The sequence below is a fragment of the Lottia gigantea genome (assembly GCF_000327385.1).
Source record: "Lottia gigantea unplaced genomic scaffold LOTGIsca_23, whole genome shotgun sequence".
In the NCBI taxonomy this organism is placed as follows: domain Eukaryota; kingdom Metazoa; phylum Mollusca; class Gastropoda; family Lottiidae; genus Lottia; species Lottia gigantea.
The window spans coordinates 770,661-792,222 of NW_008708645.1; the positions used below are offsets into that span (position 1 = coordinate 770,661).

The following is a 21,562-nucleotide window of genomic DNA, read 5'->3' on the forward strand; positions in this document are numbered from 1 at the left end:
AATGGAGCGTATAGAAATTGACTTGCCCGAAGATGAAACTACCAAATTCCGTCAATCTAGGGAGGCCCATTGGATTGAGACATTGAATACAGCAAGACCTATAGGACTAAATATTCATCATAATGTAGGCATAGCACCCTTTGTTGTCCCGTTTAATACAACCAGCAATCGAGCAAGCAAGATAGTTCATGCCCACTATAAGAGCCTTCAAGAGAAATTCCCCCATGTCTATAAGCAGAAAATGATAGTTGCATATTCAAAAAATAAGAACTTAAATGATAATATTGTTCATAGTAAACTAAAAACAATCAGTACATAACAGATACTATACTTCTCGCCCATTGGGCGAGTTATTTTTTCTAATTTCAGATCAGAATAAGAACAGAAGAAAACCCAATATCAAGACCCTTAATCCTGATTTCTAAATAAAGTGTCTGCTCCACCCTAGGCCTGTACATTTGGGAGAATCAAACCCTCCCTTCCCCGAAAACCAAATACAACAAACAATTAAATCACACAGCTCTAATCAAGGGCAAAAAACAACTTTTGACGCGTGTTTACAAAGTCAAGGGCAATAACTCAAAAAATGTTCATCAAAAATATCTCTTGTAAGAACTTGTCGGAGATCTTATCGATTCCAATGATCACACCAAGTTTCATCAGAATCGGTTGAAAACTGTAGCTTCTATTGTGCTCACAAACAAATTTTGACGCGTTTTTCGTAAGTTAATGGCATTAACTTAAAAACATTTCATCGAAAATGCGTCAAGTTAGAACTTGTACGAGATCTTATCAATTTCAATGATCACACCAAGTTTCATCAGAATCGGTTGAAAACTGTAGCTTCAATCCTGCTCACGAACTATTTTTAACAAATTTCGACGCGTTTTAACAAAGTCAAGGGCAATAACTCAAAAACCGTTCATCGAAAATGCGTCAAATTATAACTTGTCCGAGATCTTATCAATTCCAATGATCACACCAAGTTTCATTAGAATCGGTTGAAAACTGTAGCTTCAATCCTGCTCACGAACTATTTTTAACAAATTTCGACGCGTTTTAACAAAGTCAAGGGAAATAACTCAAAAACCGTTCATCGAAAATGCGTCAAGTTAGAACTTGTCCGAGATCTTATGAATTCCAATGATCACACCAAGTTTCATCAGAATCGGATGAAAACTGTAGCTTCAATCCTGCTCACGAACAATTTTTAACAAATTTCAAGGCGTTTTAAGTCAAGGGCAATGTTTCAAAAACCGTTCATCGAAAATATGTCAAATTCGAACTTGACCGAGATCTTATCAATCTAAAGCATCACACCAAGTTTTATCAAAATCAGATAAAAACTGTAGTCTCTATAGTGCTCACAAGAAATGTTGACCGACGGACCGATGGACCGACCGACCGATGGACCGATGGACCGATGGACCGACGGACAGGGGCGACGACAATATACGACCACATATTCATGTGGGCGTATAAAAATACATATTATTAAGATATATTGTTGTATATTTGTATCATATATCTAACTGTAAATTATTATTATTACAGGGTTTTATTAAAGTGTTCCCCCGAGCTAACCCGGTTACAACAGTGACTGGAAGATAAAGACTAACTAAACCATATGGCTAAATTTCCACAAACTTGGGAATCAAAAATTACAAATTACTAAGAAAACGAAAGTAATGATAAATGTGCATCTTACACCTCAATTGATGAGACATTCGCCGTTTTTTTGTAACTACAAATGCATAATGAAGATCTTCAATATGAGATATTTGGTATTATTATGAAGATCTTTACTATATTTTTGGTCAATAAAGATTTAGTTATCATCTCTGACAGCTGACAGTGTGCATATGTCACCTTGCCTGGCAAGGTATCTTTTACTAAAGCAATAACTCAAAATCTGTTCAACGAAAAATCATTAAATTCGACTTGACCAAGATCTTATCAATATAAATGATAACAAAATTGTCAAATTCAAACCAATATCTCATCAATATGAATTTCATTTAAATAAGATTAAAACTGTAGTTTCTATCGTGTTCACAAACAAATTTTACTAAGTCAAGGGCAATAACCAATCATCACAAAATCGTCAAATTCGACCTTATAAATGATCACCCCAAATTTTATTACAAATCAATCAGATAAAAACTGTAGTCTCTATTGTATTCACAAGCCAATTGTGTATGTACTGACGGACGGACGGACCGACAGACATACAGACATATAAAACGGCAGGATATCTGTATAGTGAAAATAGTCAACCTTTTTTAGCTTGGCCAAAATGAGTATTTGTTCATCATTGGACTGTTGTCATAACTGTACGACAGAATCCCTCTATAATCCGATAAATCCAAGTAATTTTGAAACATGTTTAGAAGCATTTTCCTATAAGTACTTAGTTTAAAGGATTTGGAGATTCTAGTCTTTAGTCATGACACCTAGTAAGTCCAACTGACTTGCTAAGAGGTAGTATTCCTTTAAGTTTTAAACTAACAAAATAGAATGTTTTGAACTAATAGATATTTGGTTAGCAATTTTGATCAAATTTCCAGGCAATTTTTTGAAAAAAATACTGCTAAATCATAATTTTTTGTAGATTTTTATTAACAATAATTTTTTTTTATTATTTGAATGTATACATTTTCTGAATATCAGGTTTTTCATTGGAATGTGTCATATTTTGTTCATTTCAAAACTGTTCCTTGACAACCATACATAAGTTATTGTACCTAAAACATGCAGTAGTGAAATTGGAATGTATCATTTAAGTACTATGCGACAACACCTTAATTTACATTAACAGACCCTTATCAAACCACAAAGATATGTACATATATCATACTGTTAGATGACATAACTAATCACAAAATATGCTATATCACACAAGGCCCTTCGTGAATTGCAGGAACCACAAAGGTCTGATTGAAAATTGGAATGGTGCAAATTGATGATATCAGTGTCCCTGATACAAATGAACTTTTGATTTGCATAAAATAACAAGCAAGATAGCAGAATTATTACACATATCAATTAAGCAATAGCCTATAAGATTCTATGTACATAAATGATTATGTACAATAATAAAATATCACTTGTTAATTTGGTTATATATTTTCCATTCATATTTGATTGAACATTTGCTACAATTTCTTTTTTTTAAATAGCCATATAAAAAAATATTATACTAAAACATATAAAAATATGAAAATATGAAATATCAAAATATTTTTGAATAATAAAAAATATTGATATAAAATTTCCTGGTAAATCAATAAAAAGTTATCTGAAAAAGATTGCCGGTCAGATTTCAGTCAGAATTGCAATAGTCATATGAAGATCATACAGTATAGAACTTAAAATCATGTAACTTACGATCTGTTGAAATATTTTTGACAGAATCTTATCAAACAAGATTAGTATTTGATTTTAACCTATCTCAAATAAAGATCCCTCCACAGTTGGAAATCGAAAAAAAGACATGACATTGTCCTGGCAAAAGTTTATGTCAATGCACACTACTACATGGCGTTGCCCATCTTCGTTGGCCCAATTAGATGCAGAAGATGTAAAACTCTATTCATTTTAATTTCTATAGTCTTATAGGTTGCCTAAAGGCCTGAATATACAGAACACAGTGTGTGTTGCAATTTTGAGAAAATCCAAATGGCGATGGTCCAAACATGTTCTCCCTAAAGAATGAATAGATCATACAAAATATCAATTGAATCAAAGAAGACCTACTGGGTCCACGAGTAACTGGAAAAAATAGCAAAAATTAACCAAATTCGTTACATGAACAGAACAATTTCAACTAAGGCTTATTTGAAAACAATACCTATATATTTCACTTGAAATGAATCCCCTGTCATGAGATCAGCGAGTGTTGTATCCTCCATTACAATTCCAGGTCTACCTGAACAATTTATCAGTTTAAAAGCAAATGTCCTCTAAATTACATAATCTATTGATGATTGTCTGACGTTGATCTGAGATCACTCTTTCATTGAACAGAGCGAGAGGTATTCTTTCTTCACCGAGATACCAGAGATGCCTCTTCAGAGAACTTAGAGCAATGTATTTCAGACATGAATTGTAAAACTTTAGATCAATGTGAGGTGCTTCAGTGGCAAATTGGCATCGAAGCCATTGGGGCTATATTCAAACTTGTCCAAGATCTCATCAATATAAATGATCATACCAAATTTAATTAAAATCAAACTAGAGCCGTGCCACGGTACCAAAGCAGTGCACATCCAACCTGATACATCTGTCAAACATTGCATTTTAAAGTCACAATGGGATTTCTTAAGAATAGCATGTAAACATTCAATATTAAAAATATCGTTTAAACCATTTAACGTTCGGTAGTGAAGAGACGCATGAATTTGATTCGGTTAACATTCGGTGGTAGAAAGTCGAATTTTCAAATAAGTGTAAAGTTAAAATTGCAAAACAAAAATGAAAATATTTTTGGAAAGGTCTCGTCAAGCACAGTAACTTTTGTCAAGGTCAAAAACTAAAATTTTGTAAATTTGTAAACCCATTCCTTTTTTTGAAATATAAAACCCAGAAAACTGTGTCATTATCAGGAACTGACCAAACTAGTGTCCTATTTTGATGCAAAGTTTAAAGGTTGGCAATCGCAGTCTTTGCGAGATATAAAATATTTCAATCAGATTATGTAAGTGTGAAGTTGTTACAAAATTTTAAAAAGGAAAATTTTGATCAAAATACCAATTGGGTCACGTGACAGAGCTCTTCAAAGTTAAAAATTGCAATTTTCAAATGTCTGTAGAACTGGAAGTTAACGTTGTTGATAGATCTCGCCAAGAGCAACAACTTTTGTTCTGGTAATAAGGTCACCAAAGTTTAAGGTCATGAGATATGAGCTTTAAAATTTTTAAACAATATTGAAAAAAAAACAACCGGAATTAACTAAAAAGCAAAATAAAAATTAAAAAATCAAATATTGTTGATTTAAACAAATACACATTATCTAATAAAATTCTGACATAAACTGTCACCTCTATCACCAACAAATTTTGATGAGTTTTTACTAAGTCAAGGGCAATAACTCAAATTCCGTCGATCGAACCAGAATGACCAGAATCGGAAAAATGGTCATTTGCAAAACAAGGCACTTCAAAGAACGCATTGCAATAAAAGCTGTAGTCTCTATTGTGTTCAGAAGTCAATTGTGGACGGACAGACAATATATGTAGTTTATAATTGAATGTCTTAGAGATGTAAAATTTATAGAAATGATGTCAGATTTGAAGAAATGATGTCAGAAAAGAAATGATGTCAGATCTAAAGAAATGGTGTCAGATTTGAAGATGTGATGTCAGATTTGAAGATGTGATGTCAGATGTAACTAAGCTCTTGATCTGATGCTTTTTAAAACCAATTGAAGAATTAAATCTTTTTAAAATGTGATTCTCAAACACTTAAAAATTGTGTTCTCAAAATATTGATTTGGCAGTTTTCTTTATTTGATTCTTAAGAAATATACTATTATATAAAATTGTATACCTAATTGCTTTAAACCAATAATAAAATCAATTAAAAACTAAATAAAAACCAAAAGATGGCTAAAAGACCTGGCAAAATTCCTTTTAAATTTCATTGTTAAAACAAAGTGACAAAATTTCAATACCCCCTGCTCAATTCTTAGGAAGATATTTTACTTGAATGGTCAGCAAACAATGGCAAAATAAATCGTTATAAAAACCATGGATTTGGGAGAGTAGCAAATTATTAATTTACGGATTTACGAAAAAGCAGCAAATATTCATGGTTCCAAAAAGTGGCAAAAGGCTAATTCTGCTATAAAATCCACGATTTGGAAAAATTCATAGTAACAACAGCGTTCATGGTAGCAAGGGGGTTCACAGAAACAAGAGCCTGGCTATATTTGTATTTGTTACCAAGATGAGATCACTTGTTTCGTTGCCTCTGTAGCATAGCTATATTATCTTGGGTGACTTTATTGGAAGGGTTGAGTTGTAATGCTGTTTGATATGCTTCTTCTGCTTTGTCATATTTTCCCCATCTGTGATACAAAACACCTGAAAATAATTTAATAATTTTATCAAAATCAAAGCCAATTCAATATTTTTGACTGGATCAAGATGCTTTTAATAAAAAATTTGCTTAAATATGTGTTCAAGGAAAACCATGGTCTATTATCAGCAATTTGTTGTTGTTCCAAACTTGGATAACTTAACATGAAAGCCACAAAGAATCTTAGAGGAAAATAGGTGGAACCTAGGTGTGCTACAACCTGTCCAATTTGATGTTATTGCACGGCTGAAGCTCCACCACTTTTTTAACAAAACTTATGACTTGCACATACGTCTATTTCAATGGATATGAAAGGTAGGTTGCCAGTCGAGGTACTCCCACTATCTGCTGTCAGAAACGATAACAAAATCTTTAGTGGCTTGATAATAAATTTTCAAATAATCATAAGTCAAGGCAAAACCTCAAAAACAATTCATTAAATTGTCATTTCAAACATAAACAAGGTCTCATCGACGAACATACAACAGCAATATAACTCTAAAACCGTTCATCCAATTATTACTAATTTTGATCTCATCAATATATAAATGCATAACGAGTTTCATTATGATCGGATAAAAACTGTAGACTCTATCACACCTACAAGTCAAATTTGACACGTTTCTACAAAGCCAAGGGCAATTACTCTGAAACCGTTCAACCAATTATAACCAATTTTGAAATTGACGTGATATCATCAATATATGTATCAAGATTTCATCACGATTGGATAAAAACTATACTCTATCATGTGTACAAAATAAAATTTTACTAAGCCAAGGGCAATAACTTCAAAACCGTTCATAAGATTGGTACTAATTTCGAACTTGACTGAGATCTCATCAATACATACATGCATACCAAGTTTCATCAAGATCAGATAAAACTGTACATTCTATCACACCTTCAAGCCAAATTTGACGCATTTTGCACATTAACTCTGAAATGGTTCATCCAATTATTACCAATTTCAAAATTGACAGAGATCTCATCAATATATACATGCATACCAAGTTTCATCAAGATCTCATAAATATATACCGACAGCAACATACGTCCACATTTCCATAAAAATCAAATGTGAACAAGAACTCATCAACGTACACTTAAAGGCAATAACTCTGTCATCCGATTAATACCAATTTCAAACTTGACCGAGATCTCATCAATAAATACATTGGTATGCATACCAAGTTTCATCAAGATCGGATACAAACTGTAATCTCTATCGCACCTACAAGGCAAGGCCAAGTCAAGGGCAATAACCCAGAAACCGTTCATTTGATTGTTACCAATTTCGAACTCAACTGAGATCTCATCAAAATGTACATGCATCCCAAATTTCATCAATATCGAATAAAGACTGTAGCCTCTATCATACCAAATTTGATGTGTTATTACTAAGTCAAGGGCAATAACTCAAAATCCTTTGATCACCAAGTTTCATCAAGATCAGATAATGATAGCCTTGAGAAGAAAGGTGCCATACGCTCACCAGCAGCTTTGATTGCAAGTACATATCATTGTCCATTCACATTTGGTTCGTGTTTAGTCTACAGAGAATTTTAAGCAAACTTTATTGTATCGCACCATGGCTAATCTTTAACATGTCTTGATTCTTGCAAATAGACAGTAGATTGTGTAAAAAAATAGATGTATCTGAAAGATAAAGAATTGTGAATATTGAACACACTGCAAAATATTAAATCAATTCTTTACCCAAATATCAATCTTATGACAAAAATTCGATATATTTACAAACAAACAAAAATCAAAAGAATACTTCAAGAAAATATAGCTATTAGAGTGAAAACGCTAAGTCGGACACGAAACTTCTGTGACAAATTAACAGGGATCATCTTCATAATGACATTGACCAACAAAGAATAAAAATCATAAGAATCCTTAAAGAATTGTTGCCTGTAGAGTGAGCATGAGCCAAATGTGAACGAACCGCCAGAGTGATTACAAAATAGACCCAAAATATATTTGTGGGTGTATAAAAACAATAATAACCAATCACAGAAGACTTTTTGATGAGATCAAGGTGTAATCTTTCCTTTGCTTTGCTAAAGGCAGTTTCTACAATTTGGTCTTTATATCCCGAACTCTTCAGATGTTTAGCAAATTGAAATAATCAATCGTTTTCCCACTCTTTCTTACTACAAATTCTTCATATTCCGAGATGGCAGCTGCTAGGTTTTTCGTCTTTAATCACAATTATCAAGCTATCATTGTTACAATGTCTGATCGTCCTGCGAAGCGCTGCACCAAGCCCTATGAAGAAAGATTCAGCCATGAAATGTTTGGTCGAATAATTATCAGTGGCTTTCTTAAACATGAAGAAGAATCTTATCTGGGTCACCGGCTTAATAACATGATGCACCTGTTCAAAAAGTTTGGATCAGTGTCTCGCAAATTTTCTGTTTTAGGCTCGATAATTTTGACCACAAAAATCAATGTAATTCTCGCAACACCCGTTGATGATAATTTAAACACAATTACGATAAACCTCTCGATTGATTGAATTATTCAATCAAAAAAAAAAACAACATGAGTTCAGATGTTTATTAACTTGAGAAAAAAAAGAGTTTAAAGATTAATAAACTGGCGACTTGCATTCTTTCAAAACTTGTGATATAATTGACAGTTAACCGATTATCTGAAATCAGACCTTGTTACACATGAAATTCTACCGAAATCAGTTTCTGATTTACCGTTTCAACACTAGCCCAAATGTCATCAATAAATCTACAGGATATTTCTGGTTTTTAAGGTAAAGAATTCCAAAATTTATTCATCCGATAGGTCATATAGATATTGGCATATATAACTGCAAAAGGTGTCATCATAGATGTCCCAGATATCTGTTCCCATTAAAGTTCACATTGAATTCAAATTCATTGTTGAGCAGAAAAAAAAGTCTGGAACATGTAGAATTGCACTGGTGTTTTTCTTTTCTCTAGAGCATCTTTCAAAGCATCAAGACCTTCAGATATAATGAATGTTTTAACAGAATACCAGTGCAGAAGAAACTAATAGCATTCTTTAAGTTGTATGTTGCAGACTTAGGTCTGAGGTCATATTATCAAGAATCAATTTGACTCCCACCATTTTGTGACTTGACCCTTCACTTGTTATGTGGTTTCTAAGATTGTGATGTCATAAACCTTATGAGGTCATATTGTAATTTTAATCTTAACTGTCTTCCACCATTTGTAGTTTGTTTCTTCCCCAGATGAAGTCAAAATTTTGTTGACGAAATGTTGGGTATTAAAGGATGGTATTTGATGTCAAGTTTTATTATTTATTATACATTTCCATGTGGGTGTAAAAAAAACACTTTTTGAAAAAAAAAATTATATATGAAAAACAGTATTTCAGTATAAATCGGTATGTGTGAGTCATATAACTGTAATGTTGATTTTTGAAACAAGCTGGACATTCTATGAGAAAGAAAATAAGATTCAGGTCCTAAATCAATCCTCATAAATAATAACTATAAGTTAACTGTTGAGCAATGGGAATGGAATAAAAAAAAATATTTTCTTAAAGATTTATACAGATAAGAGAGGTAAATAGGTTTAAAATGCCTTGGTCATGTCAAAGTACCAATAAAATTGATCTCCAATTATTTTACCTTCAAAAGGCTGATTTAGTCCAGGAAAGAGCATTTTGGGCAAGTAATATTGTCAACTGAAGCCCCAACGGCAGTTCTAATACTTACCTATATTCAGGTGATATTTAGCATTATTTTGATCTTCTTTTAAAGCCAATAAAAAGAACTGTTCACTTTCAGTATATTTTTCTAGTTTACCATAGATATTAGCTAGATTAAATAACACTTGATGTTCCCTTGGTAACACTTTTAAGGCTTCTTTACCAACATTTTCAGCCAGTTTCAATTCACCTGGAATAGAGATGTCAATGAATAGGAAAATATATATAAGCTTTGAAAACAATTTCCAGTTTAAGCAAATTCAATACTAAGTTATGTACCTCCACTGCATTGAAATGAATGTTCATATTGTTTTGAAATTAAATCTTTCTTTTGGAAGTTTGATATTGCTATGAAATTGGAAAAAAAACATCGTATAAGTATAAGAATATTTTCTTTACCAACATTGTCTAGTAGTATAAGAATATTAAATTTACCATTACCAACATTGTCTAGTAGTATAAGAATATTAAATTTACCAATACCAACATTGTCTAGTAGTATCAGAATATTAAATTTACCAATACCAATATTGTCTAGTATTATCAGAATATTAAATTTACCAATACCAATATTGTCTAGTAGTATCAGAATATTAAATTTACCAATACCAACATTGTCTAGTAGTATCAGCATATTAAATTTACCAATACCAACATTGTCTAGTAGTATCAGAATATTAAATTTACCAATACCAATATTGTCTAGTATTATCAGAATATTAAATTTACCAATACCAATATTGTCTAGTAGTATCAGAATATTAAAGTTACCAATACCAACATTGTCTAGTAGTATCAGAATATTAAATTTACCAATACCAACATTGTCTAGTAGTATCAGAATATTAAATTTACCAATACCAATATTGTCTAGTAGTATCAGAATATTAAATTTACCAATACCAATATTGTCTAGTAGTATCAGAATATTAAATTTACCAATACCAATATTGTCTAGTAGTATCAGAATATTAAATTTACCATTACCAACATTGTCTAGTAGTATAAGAATATTAAATTTACCATTACCAACATTTTCTAGTAGTATCAGAATATTAAATTTACCAATACCAATATTGTCTAGTAGTATCAGAATATCAAATTTACCAATACCAACATTGTCTAGTAGTATCAGAATATTAGATTTACCAATACCAACATTGTCTAGTAGTATAAGAATATTAAATTTACCAATACCAACATTGTCCAGTAGTATCAGAATATTAAATTTACCAATACCAATATTGTCTAGTAGTATCAGAATATTAAACTTACTAATATTGCCTAGCAGTATGAGAGTATTAACCTTGCTAATATAGTTTAGTAGTGTAAGGTGTTAAATTTACTAATATTGTTTAGTAGTGTAATGTTAAACCTACTAATATTGTTTAGTAATGTAAGGCGTTAAACGTACTAATATTGTCTAGTAGTATAAGAGTGTTAAACTTAGTAATATTGTCTAATAGAATAAGAGTATTAAACATACCACTGTTGTTTAGTAGTATAAGAATATTAAACTTACTTATACTGTCTAGTAGTATAAGGATATAAAACTTATTAATATTACCTAGCGATATTCGAGTATTGAACTTACCGGTATTGTCTTGTAGTATATGAGTAATTAAACTTACCATTATTGTCTAGTCGTACAGAATATAAAACTTACCAATATTGTCTACAGAGTATTAAATTTACCAAAAGTGTTAAGTAGTAAAATAATATTAAACTTACTATTATTGTCTAGTTGTACAAGAATATAAAACTTACAAATATTGTCTACGAGTAAAATAATATTAAACTTACCAACAGTGTTTAGTAGTAAAATAATATTAAAACCTACGGACATTGTCTAGTACTAGCTTACCAATATTGTCTAAGAGTATAAGAGTATTTGTCCAGGCATTTACATGTGTTGGCTTTAATATAGTGGCATTTCTCCATGCTTGAATAGCAGCTTGATGTTGTTTTAATTCCAAATACTGAAAGTATCAATAGTCAATTTTCAGCATGTTATAATAAGAATATGAATGGAGGACAATAACATGATGAGATACACTATAGTAACCATTAGATCAGAGGTTTTCAACCCGGGGGGTAATTACCACAATGGGGGATATTTTGAGACTTTTGACAATTGTAATTCATTCGTTTGTAACCCCTACATTAGATAATTAAGAAATCTATTATTTAAGAAGTTGAAATAACAAGCTGAATGAAACCAAAACAATCTGAATGACACAATAACAATCTGAATGAAACAAAAACAATCTGAATGACACAATAACAATCTGCATGAAACAAAAACAAACTGAATGACACAATAACAATCTGAATGAAACAAAAACAATCTGAATGACACAATAACAATCTGCATGAAACAAAAACTGAATGACACAATAACAATCTGAATGAAACAAAACAATCTGAATGACATAAAGGGTTTTTTGTGAATTTCTTACTATCAAAGAGTATGGACATATCCAAGCAAACTTTCTAAATCCATCCTACTTCAAAATATGGTATTACTGATGTTACTGGTGGATTTCATTAGATCTAATTAGGAAGCGAACGGGAACAACTCTAAAGAGAGAGAACAGTGGCAGTGAAGTTGTCAAAAAACACAAACCGTTAATTAGGCCTATTATAATTGATATTGTTTGAGAAAATTCGTAAAAAGCCCATTCGAATCATCGAAATAATTAAGACTTTCTAAGGCCTAGTCAAGTTTGATAAGTGTTGCTTTCGTCATAGGCTGTGTTATATACCATTGGAAAGAAGAGATAACCCGTAATAAATATATGAGAAATTTTGTCAAATGTAAATTAGGTCACGCAACACAGCTCTTTAAAATTTAAAATTGCTGTCTTCAAATGGCTGTAAAACTGGAAGTTTACATTGCAGAGCACAACTGAAGACATCATCGGACAGATCTCGTCAGAGGCAACAACTTTTGTTCAGGTCATAAGGTCACCAAAGGTCAAGGTCACAAATTATGGGCCTTGAAACATTTTGCATTCACTGAATAAAAATATGACCGGAAATATAAGAAAAGCAAAATCATAATTCAAAAATCGGCTTCCTGAGAATTGTTTGCAATCGATTGAAGATAACATAGACATCAACATCACATACATCTGATTACCCCTAAGGCCCAATTTTTCGTTTCACAAAAGTCATATCAATATGGTGGTGGACCTGTTACTTCCAGGGCAATAACGGTCGAAAATAGCTTAAATTCGAACTTGATCTTCGTTTTATGAATACACATACCGAATTTCATTTGATTCCTTCAAACACTCTAGTTTTTAGAGTGTTTACGAGCAATTGATGTTGATTACTTGAAGCACTTACTGTATAGAGGTTAAAGGGGGATAACTCCTCAAAACAGACGTAAGAGGCCTAAATCTAGAAAAAGCCTTAAATTTAATCAGAAGTAAGCTTAACTTTCTCAAACCTTTCGATTTAGGTCCAATAACATCCATTTTACGTTTCATCAAAATCGGTTGAAAACTAAGAGCATATTCAAGATTTTGGGGCATGGGCAATAACTCTGCTTCTAAAATTGAAAATAGCTCAAATTCGAACTTGATCTTCGTTTTATGAATATATATACACATACCGAATTTCATTTGATTCCATCAAAAAATCTAGTTTTTAGAGGGTTTACAAGCAAATGTTGATGGACGGACGGACGGACCGACCGCCAGACCGAGGTGAAATATACAAGTCTCAATATCGAGAATTTTGTACAATGGGCCGTATTTGTAGCCTGAAATTGTTTAGAGGTGAAGGTTTTGAAAAAAAAAGTCGGGAACTGTATATATTTTGGGGTGGGGTGGATAACCTTTAATATGAATGTGCCAGACATTTTATGAAAGCTCATTTAATTCCATTTTGAAACATACAAGACTCAACATTGAAAATTTTGTTCGATGAGTCGTAATTTGAGCTGCAAAATGTCTATAAGTGTAGATCCATGGTAGTGATTTGGGCGAGTAAATATCACTATTTTGAATCAGCGGCTATCAAAAGGCAGCTAATTTGACAGCTTGAATCGACGGCTACATGAAAAGGCGGCCAAATAGACTTCAGTTCAAAACAAGAAATGATATCGAAAATATGAAAATTTATTTTACTTTGCAATCAAAATGTCTATCTACCTGTAAATTTTCAGATCGAATGAAATTAAATTGTAAAAAAAAACTCAAATTTTGAAAATCAAAAAGTCAGCGACAAAGTCAAAATTCTAAAATTTGTGAATTGCTAACCTGTAGAACTCAGTTCAAAGCAGTTAACTTAAAAAGTCCGATCAAAATCATATCGAAATTAGAGCTGTTAATTAGAAAGAAAACATTTTCGCCCTACGTCATTTCCGGTTCGAAAAATGTGCGCTAAATTATATTCATGAAATTTAGTTTCATGAGTTTTACAAGGAAATTGAAAGAAGTGAGTAGGTGGCATGCGTAGTTTAGGCTTGTCACTGGCAGCAGAATTCGAAAAAAAAAAATATTTGGAAAACAAACAACTGCAATTAAAAAAATGTATTTAGATCTTTTGTCCAAATATCTATGCCTTGTCAACTAGGCCGAGACTATCTCCTATACAGCTCCTCATGTTAGCAGTCAATTTCTTGACCAGGATATAATATCAATAATGGGCGCAATTAAGGCCAATTCCTAAACACCAAAACTTATTAATTTGTGAACATAGGTAATATTTGTAAAAGGATCATCACTTGTTTGGCCGCCATTTTGTTTCGATTTTAGTTTAAAACAGGATAAATGGTGTTTTAAGTTAAAATCATTTTAAGTTAAAATCACGTTGTAAATAGGTTTAGAGAATACCACTTTGCTTACCTTAAGTTAAAATTTTAACTTACAACTGATTTTAAGGGATTTAAGTTTTCGAGAATAAGGCCCTAGGTTTAAGGAGTGCTCAAGTAGTTGCAAAACATGTCCCTTTATATCAGAAACTCATTATTTTGCAAGCAACTCTACGAATAAAAGGTACCCGATCCAGAAACATCTAACATGTGAACATTCGAATGTAATATATTTAATTTCATGTAAGAAATGCCCCAAACAATATGCAGGAGAAACTAAGAATCATTTACGCACTTGTTTTAAAGAAAGACAAGTCTGTTTCTTATCCTTTCAACGATCTCACCCTAATCCCAATTGAGCGTATAGAAATTGACTTGAATTGAAGATGAATCTACCAAATTATGTCAGTCTAGGGAAGCCTATTGGATTGAGACATTGAATATAGCAAGATGGTTCATTCCCACTATAAGTGTCTTCAAGAGAAATTCGATTTTTTTTCTAATTTCAGATCAGAACAGAAGAAAATCCAGAATCCAGACCCAGACCCTTTATCCCAATTTCTCAATATAGTATTTGTTCCACCCTAGGCCTGTACATTTGTGAGCATCAAACCCTCCCCTCCCCGAAAACTAATATATATCAACAGTAACAAGTATATAAATAATTACCAGATTTCCCAGGTTATAATAACAATCTGGATATTTTCTGCGATGTCGCAAAGCTTGTAAATAACTCTTTTCTGCTAAACCAATCTTCTTTAGTTGTGCTTGAACTATACCCAGATTCATCCATGCGGCAGCAAACTCAGGTCTGAAACAGATACCACAACGAGGGCAATTAAAACATTATAGGGTTTTAAATAGGTTTCCTAGCCTATTTTGAGGACATTTACAGCTTCAACTTTGCAGCATTTCAGTTTCCTGGCCGTTGTCTGTAGTTTAAAATAGACCAGAACAACCCATCCATTTCATAGTATGTAATTATTGAAAGGTTAATGTATTACAGTAGAATAGTCTTTTCTGGATTACCTGGAACCAGTCTGAGTTTGTCACTTTGGATCATCGAGTGCACATTGTTAATATTTTCATGTAATTTTTGATTCCAAACCCAGAAACTATTTTACTCTACCAATCTTTGTGTTTCTAAACAATAGTTACTGAGATTGGTGTCAGGGAACTGTTATCTCAGTCAGTCTAATTAAAATTAGACCCAAATTTTATTTTTAGTTTAGCCACTTAACAGTAGTGTCCAATGACCGGATTACCCATTTGACCATACCTGATGACGTTTGCTTCAAACAAATTCAATTGGGTCAATTCAGAACATCCAATGAAAAGGCATATTGCTATTTTCCCTTTAAGTGGACTTGATAGACAAGTCTATTTCTCCTTAAAATACACCTTTTGATCACGTCACAAAGCGCCAATACCGAGGAAGGCATAAATTTGATTGGTTAAAGCGGGTTAGGTCATGAGGTTAATTTGATGAATGTTCAAGACTGGTCTAATGATAAAAAAACAAAACGAAAGTTTGGTGTAATTTTAATTAGACTGTATCTCAGTATCCCTATGAAGAGTTAAGGCATTGTTCCTCCATGTATACCAGTGGAAAGGGTTGTAGCTCAAATGATCAGGGTGTTGTTTTATGATGTCATCAAACTGATTACTAAAAATAGGTTTACTAAAAATAACTTGACTACATTTTTAGTTTAAACTATGTAAAAAATTCATGCTGTAAAACCAACCTGATAGTGACAGCTTTAGTCAGCAAGTCCTCAGCTTCTACTAATTCTCCTTTATCTTTCAATATATTGGCTAAATTATTCATAGCTTGATCATAGTCTGGACTTAATCTAAAAATAACCAAGTTAGAAATATGACTTCTGTGTGCTTTACTTGGTTTGCACAGATAGGCTATCACAATATCATAAGAAATGACAAGTGGTTGCCTTGTAACATACGCCCACTTCCCTGATAAATTTTCAGTATATCAAGGATGGTGGCTAATATGTGTCAAATCAATCAAAAATCTAATTTGACAAAGATATTGTTGATTTAATGAAACACACAAAATTTCATAGAATTCTGACATAAACTGTCACCTCTATCGCATTCACCAGCCAACAAATTTTGATACCTTTTTATTAAGCCAAGGGCAATAACTCAAATTCAGTTCATCGATCACTCATCAATTTTGAACTTGACCAAGATCTATTCATTATAAATGATCGCACCAAATTTCATTTAAATCAGATAAAACTGTAGTCTCTGTTGTATTCACTAACAAATTTTGAAGCATGTTTCCTAACTCAAGGGCAATAGCTAAAAAACCATTATCAAAAGATCGCCAAATTCAAACTTGTCATCATCATAAATGAAACAAATTATGATACTTTTTCCTAAATCAAGGGCAACAACTCAAAAACAGTTCATTGAAAGATAGTCATATTCAAACTTGTCTAAGATCTCATCAATATACATGATCATACGAAATTCCATAAAAATCAGATAAATAAAAACTGTAGTCTCTATTGAGTTCACAAGTCAATTGTGGATTGACAGACCAACAGACAGATACAATATACAACCAAATTATAATGTGGACGTACAAAAATGAATAGAGTTTTACATCCTACTTTTCTGCACCTGACCAAGCTAATGAAGACATGTTATAAAGTTTTCCAGCTCTTTTTCTTGCTCACTGGAGCTATCTTGGATGAGTACAACCTGTAGCTCATAGATTTTCAATTTATTGTCGAAAATGAGCCATTAGACACGTTTTTCTATGTCAGCCCCACTGCTAACTCATTGAATCACCACAACTCCTATCATGTTCTAAGAGAACAGTTTTGTTAAGAAAGTATTGCTAACATGAATCAGTATGAATCAACAATGATTTATCTTAACTTGCCACAGATGCTTTTGAAGCAAAGAATAGTAATGGTACTTACTTGATAGCTAGTCTGTATCTGTAGATTGCCTGTGTATTATTACCTTTATCAGCATTCAGTTTACCAATGTTATAATGTACCTACGCAGATAAATTAAAAATGGACCAAACTTACAGCATATTACTCAAAATCATACAACCAATCTTGATAAAGATCATAGACATCTTATAATAAACTAGATAGGACATACAATGACGTTTCACTGAGACCAAATACTAACATCTTCTGCTGTCTTGGAGAGTTCTAAGTGGGCATAAACAATAATGGCGTTTCATGGAACACAGTGTTTCCCCTTTAGCCTCTATCAATTATAGGAGTGAATTGAGTATGGCGGATGTAATCTTGTTTCATAGGATCAATTGAGAAATAATTATGAGTACTAATTAAGAGTAACAATAGACTGGTCCTGACTTTTTAGCCCCTTTGCTGATTTTTTTATGTTTTTCCTGCTTTTTTATCCTCAACTTGTAGCCTTTTCAATCTTTTTTCTACGTCTTTTGTTCTCTAGTACTTTTCCCGCTTTCTCCCATTTTCCTCGCCTTTTCCCATGCTTTCTCGTTTGTTACCCAGTGGAGGTAGCAAAATGGTATCCAAAATGGTAAACCAACTTTATTTAGCAAATTCAAAAATATGATTTTTATGCATTTTTGAACAAATTAATGTGAGTGCATGTGGGCTTGCGACTATGGCACCTACACTGAGTTGACGCATTTTGAATTCAGCCTCGATAGTTTGTCCCCCCCCATTACGTCAGTCTGTCCTTATTCGTATCCCCAGTCCCGGATGGTCGCCGCAACTGTTTTGTCTTTTGCCTTTTCCCGCTCTTTCTCACCATTTTCTTCGCCTTATTTTTATAATTTAAATCATTATGTAAAAAAAGAACACCTATCATAAGTCATTGATTCGAAATGCTCCAGAAAAATCAAAAAGTTTCAATTTAAAATTAACATACATTTTCCTGCAAATGTTAATTGCATGCCTTTAGGACTATAATTTTGTATTTATTTTGTTTTTATTGTCGGTACCCATGTTGGTCTATCCATAGCCAAAACTGAAACATATTTATTTAATTTTGAGTTTTTCCGAAAACCAACTCTCACATGTATAGAAAATGCTATATTTTCTTCAGTTTTGACCAATTTTGATGTAAATATAACTTTCAAAATTGTAACAATTGCAATGACAGTAATCCTGTGGTAAGAGTTTTTGGAAAACATCAGAATGTCCCTTAAATCATACTTATTTTTACCAAATTCTGTTAAAAGCTGTAGATTCTAGTCCATTTACAAGGAAATGTGATATGAGATATTTGGTTAAAACGGGGATTAAGATTTTCAATTGTTGCATTAGGTTTAGTGAAAGAACAGTCTAAAGTTAAGAAGTTTTCATTTTCAGAAGATTGTAATACTGGAAGTAGACGCCAGACTTCACATGAAAGTATATAGCAGGTCGGTGACCTTTGATCTGGTAAAGGAGAATGCCAAAAAAGAGCAAGATCACAAGATATTAAGTCATCAAGTTTCAATTGTATACGGCTATAAAACTGGAAGTTGACATTGTAACATTATCAATTAAGTATTAACGATTAAAGAGTTATCTCCCGTTAATACTACGCCTAAGCCATGATTTGTAATTTGTAAGCCCCGCTTTATATATGACATGTGTGTTGAGGAATACATCATTAAAGTTGAACACAACTCGTCGTTCTTTTATTCATTCCTTGCCCCACACATTCTTACAGACATAGGACAGCAAATATAAAAGTACAAATAGATAGCCAATGGCAATGACCTTTGATCCTACAAATGTCAAGGTCAACAAAGGTCAGGGTCAAAAAATTGAAAATATTGAATTTCCAAAACCTGTTCCTATTTTTTTCTGTCCCAGCCCAAAAATGTCAATAATGAGTAATTTAACCCGAATGTGTTACGCCCACCTCATTTGTTTTGACATCGGTTTTGTGATATTCAAAATGTTATGTTATGTTCCAAATTTTAAGTTTCTACGTCATACAGGTCAAAAGATATAGGTCAACAAAGGTCAAAATTTGAAAATTGAAAAATGGAAATTCTAAAACCTGTTCCTTTTTTTTTGAACTATAAGCTGACACAACTAAGCTTTGAACACAAACTCTAGGTTTAATAGGTCACAGGTTAGAAATTTGCGAATATTTGTAAGTCAAGGCAAAGCCTCAAAAACATTTCATCAATTAATGATCTAATACAAACATGAACAAGGTATCATTGATGTACACACAATGGCAATAACTCTCAACCCGTTCATCCAATTATTACAAATTTCGAACTTGATCCAGATTTCATCAATGTATAAATGCATACCAAGTTCATAAAGATTGTTTTAAAACTGTAGTCTCTATCTTATTTGACATTTTTTTTAATGATTCAAGGGCGATAACTCTGAAACTGTTCATCTGGCTATTACCAATTTCGAGCTTGACCGAGAACTCATCATACTGAGTTTCATCAGGGTTAGATAAAAACTGTAGCCTCTATCATACATACAAGCCAAATTTGAAGCTTTTGTACTAAGTCAAGGGCAATAGCTATGGAACAGTGCATTACCAATGTCGAATTTGACCGAGATCTCATAAATATATACAATGTTAGCAGGTTTCATCAAGATTGTATAGAAATTGTAGAAATCCAATATGGCTTCATAAAATGATAATTTTTCAATAGCCTAGGCTAATGATAATGCAGTGGGTCCAAAGGTTTACAAAATTTTTCAATAAAAATAGAAGACACACAACCATTTCACAAAGTTTTTTACTGGTCCATTTTTAGTTGATCCAAATAATGTGGAAACTCTATAGTACAACACATGGGTAAACATTTAAAACCTTTGGACCAACTGCATCTTCAGTCTGGGTTTTTGAATGATCATCATTTTATGAAGCCATATTGGATTCCTACCATTAGAAGAATGCTGAAATGTTACTTAGCAACTACCAAGGAAAATCTGAAATATCTTTGCGTTTTTCTATTTTTTGAGAAATGATGCCTATTGAATCTATAATATGTTCTGTACGTGAATGTATTGAAATACCATATATTGTTGGCCCTGAAGTAATCACTAAATTATGAGGCATACCTTTGCATTGAGAGGACAAACTTTTTCACCAGATTGGAACAGACTTTCCTCACTTCTCCATTCTTTACTTCTCTGTTAAAATTATAAGATAGCTTGCCAGGCAAGGTAACATACGCCCACTACAAGCTGTCAGAAATTAAAACAGTCTTTAATGAATTTAACATGAATTTCTATATTTTAAATATCTTCATAATACATTTATTATATTTATTCCAAATTTATTTTTTAATCAATAGCGATAATCTACAAGTCCTTCATTGAAAAATCATTGTATTAGAACTTCACTAAATTTTCATCAATATAAATGATCACACCGAATACAATAGGGCAATGAGTAGTATAAGTGTTTACAGATTTACTCTTCACATCATAGTTGCAGTAAATCTGTAAACACACTAGCAGATGAGAAACTACCCCCATTTCGCTCCATACCCCTATAAATCGCCAGGCGAACAAAACTTTATTATTATCAATTCAATGGGAGAACATATCTTTAATGATTATAATTTAATGGGATATAAAAATTCATTCTATGAATAATGAGAATTTCATGCGGAAAATTTCAACTACTTATTATGAACATTTATGTGAATTATATGAATTATTATTGAATTCATGTTAAATGGGTACGACAGCTGAATATACCATCAACATTACAACTGAAGCTCCGCAAAGTGAAAGTAAGATTCTATTTTTATTGCATCCAATCAAACTTCTTCTTTGCTTCTGGGATTTCTATCAGCCTTTATCATCCCATCTCTTTTTGTCTATACTTAGTTGCGTTAATTCATTATTGATTTTGTTTGAACACGAGATACATGTCGCCATTTTAGTCATTAGCTCATGGAGACAAGTACTGTATGGTATCACCCAGCGTAAA

General features: G+C 32.3%; 1 protein-coding gene across 1 annotated transcript in view; it reads right to left on the minus strand.

Moving 5' to 3' along the window:
- Positions 1 to 5,952: 5,952 nt before the first annotated feature.
- LOTGIDRAFT_116230 (hypothetical protein) overlaps positions 5,953 to 21,562 on the minus strand; it is a gene marked incomplete at both ends in the record, with an annotated part of 67,738 nt that continues 52,128 nt past the window's right edge. The window contains 7 exons of the mRNA XM_009054918.1: positions 5,953 to 6,083; positions 9,806 to 9,988; positions 11,663 to 11,777; positions 15,290 to 15,431; positions 16,366 to 16,473; positions 17,572 to 17,651; positions 20,683 to 20,754. Coding sequence (XP_009053166.1) covers positions 5,953 to 6,083; positions 9,806 to 9,988; positions 11,663 to 11,777; positions 15,290 to 15,431; positions 16,366 to 16,473; positions 17,572 to 17,651; positions 20,683 to 20,754 — 831 coding nt within the window. The remainder of the gene's footprint in view (positions 6,084 to 9,805; positions 9,989 to 11,662; positions 11,778 to 15,289; positions 15,432 to 16,365; positions 16,474 to 17,571; positions 17,652 to 20,682; positions 20,755 to 21,562) is intronic.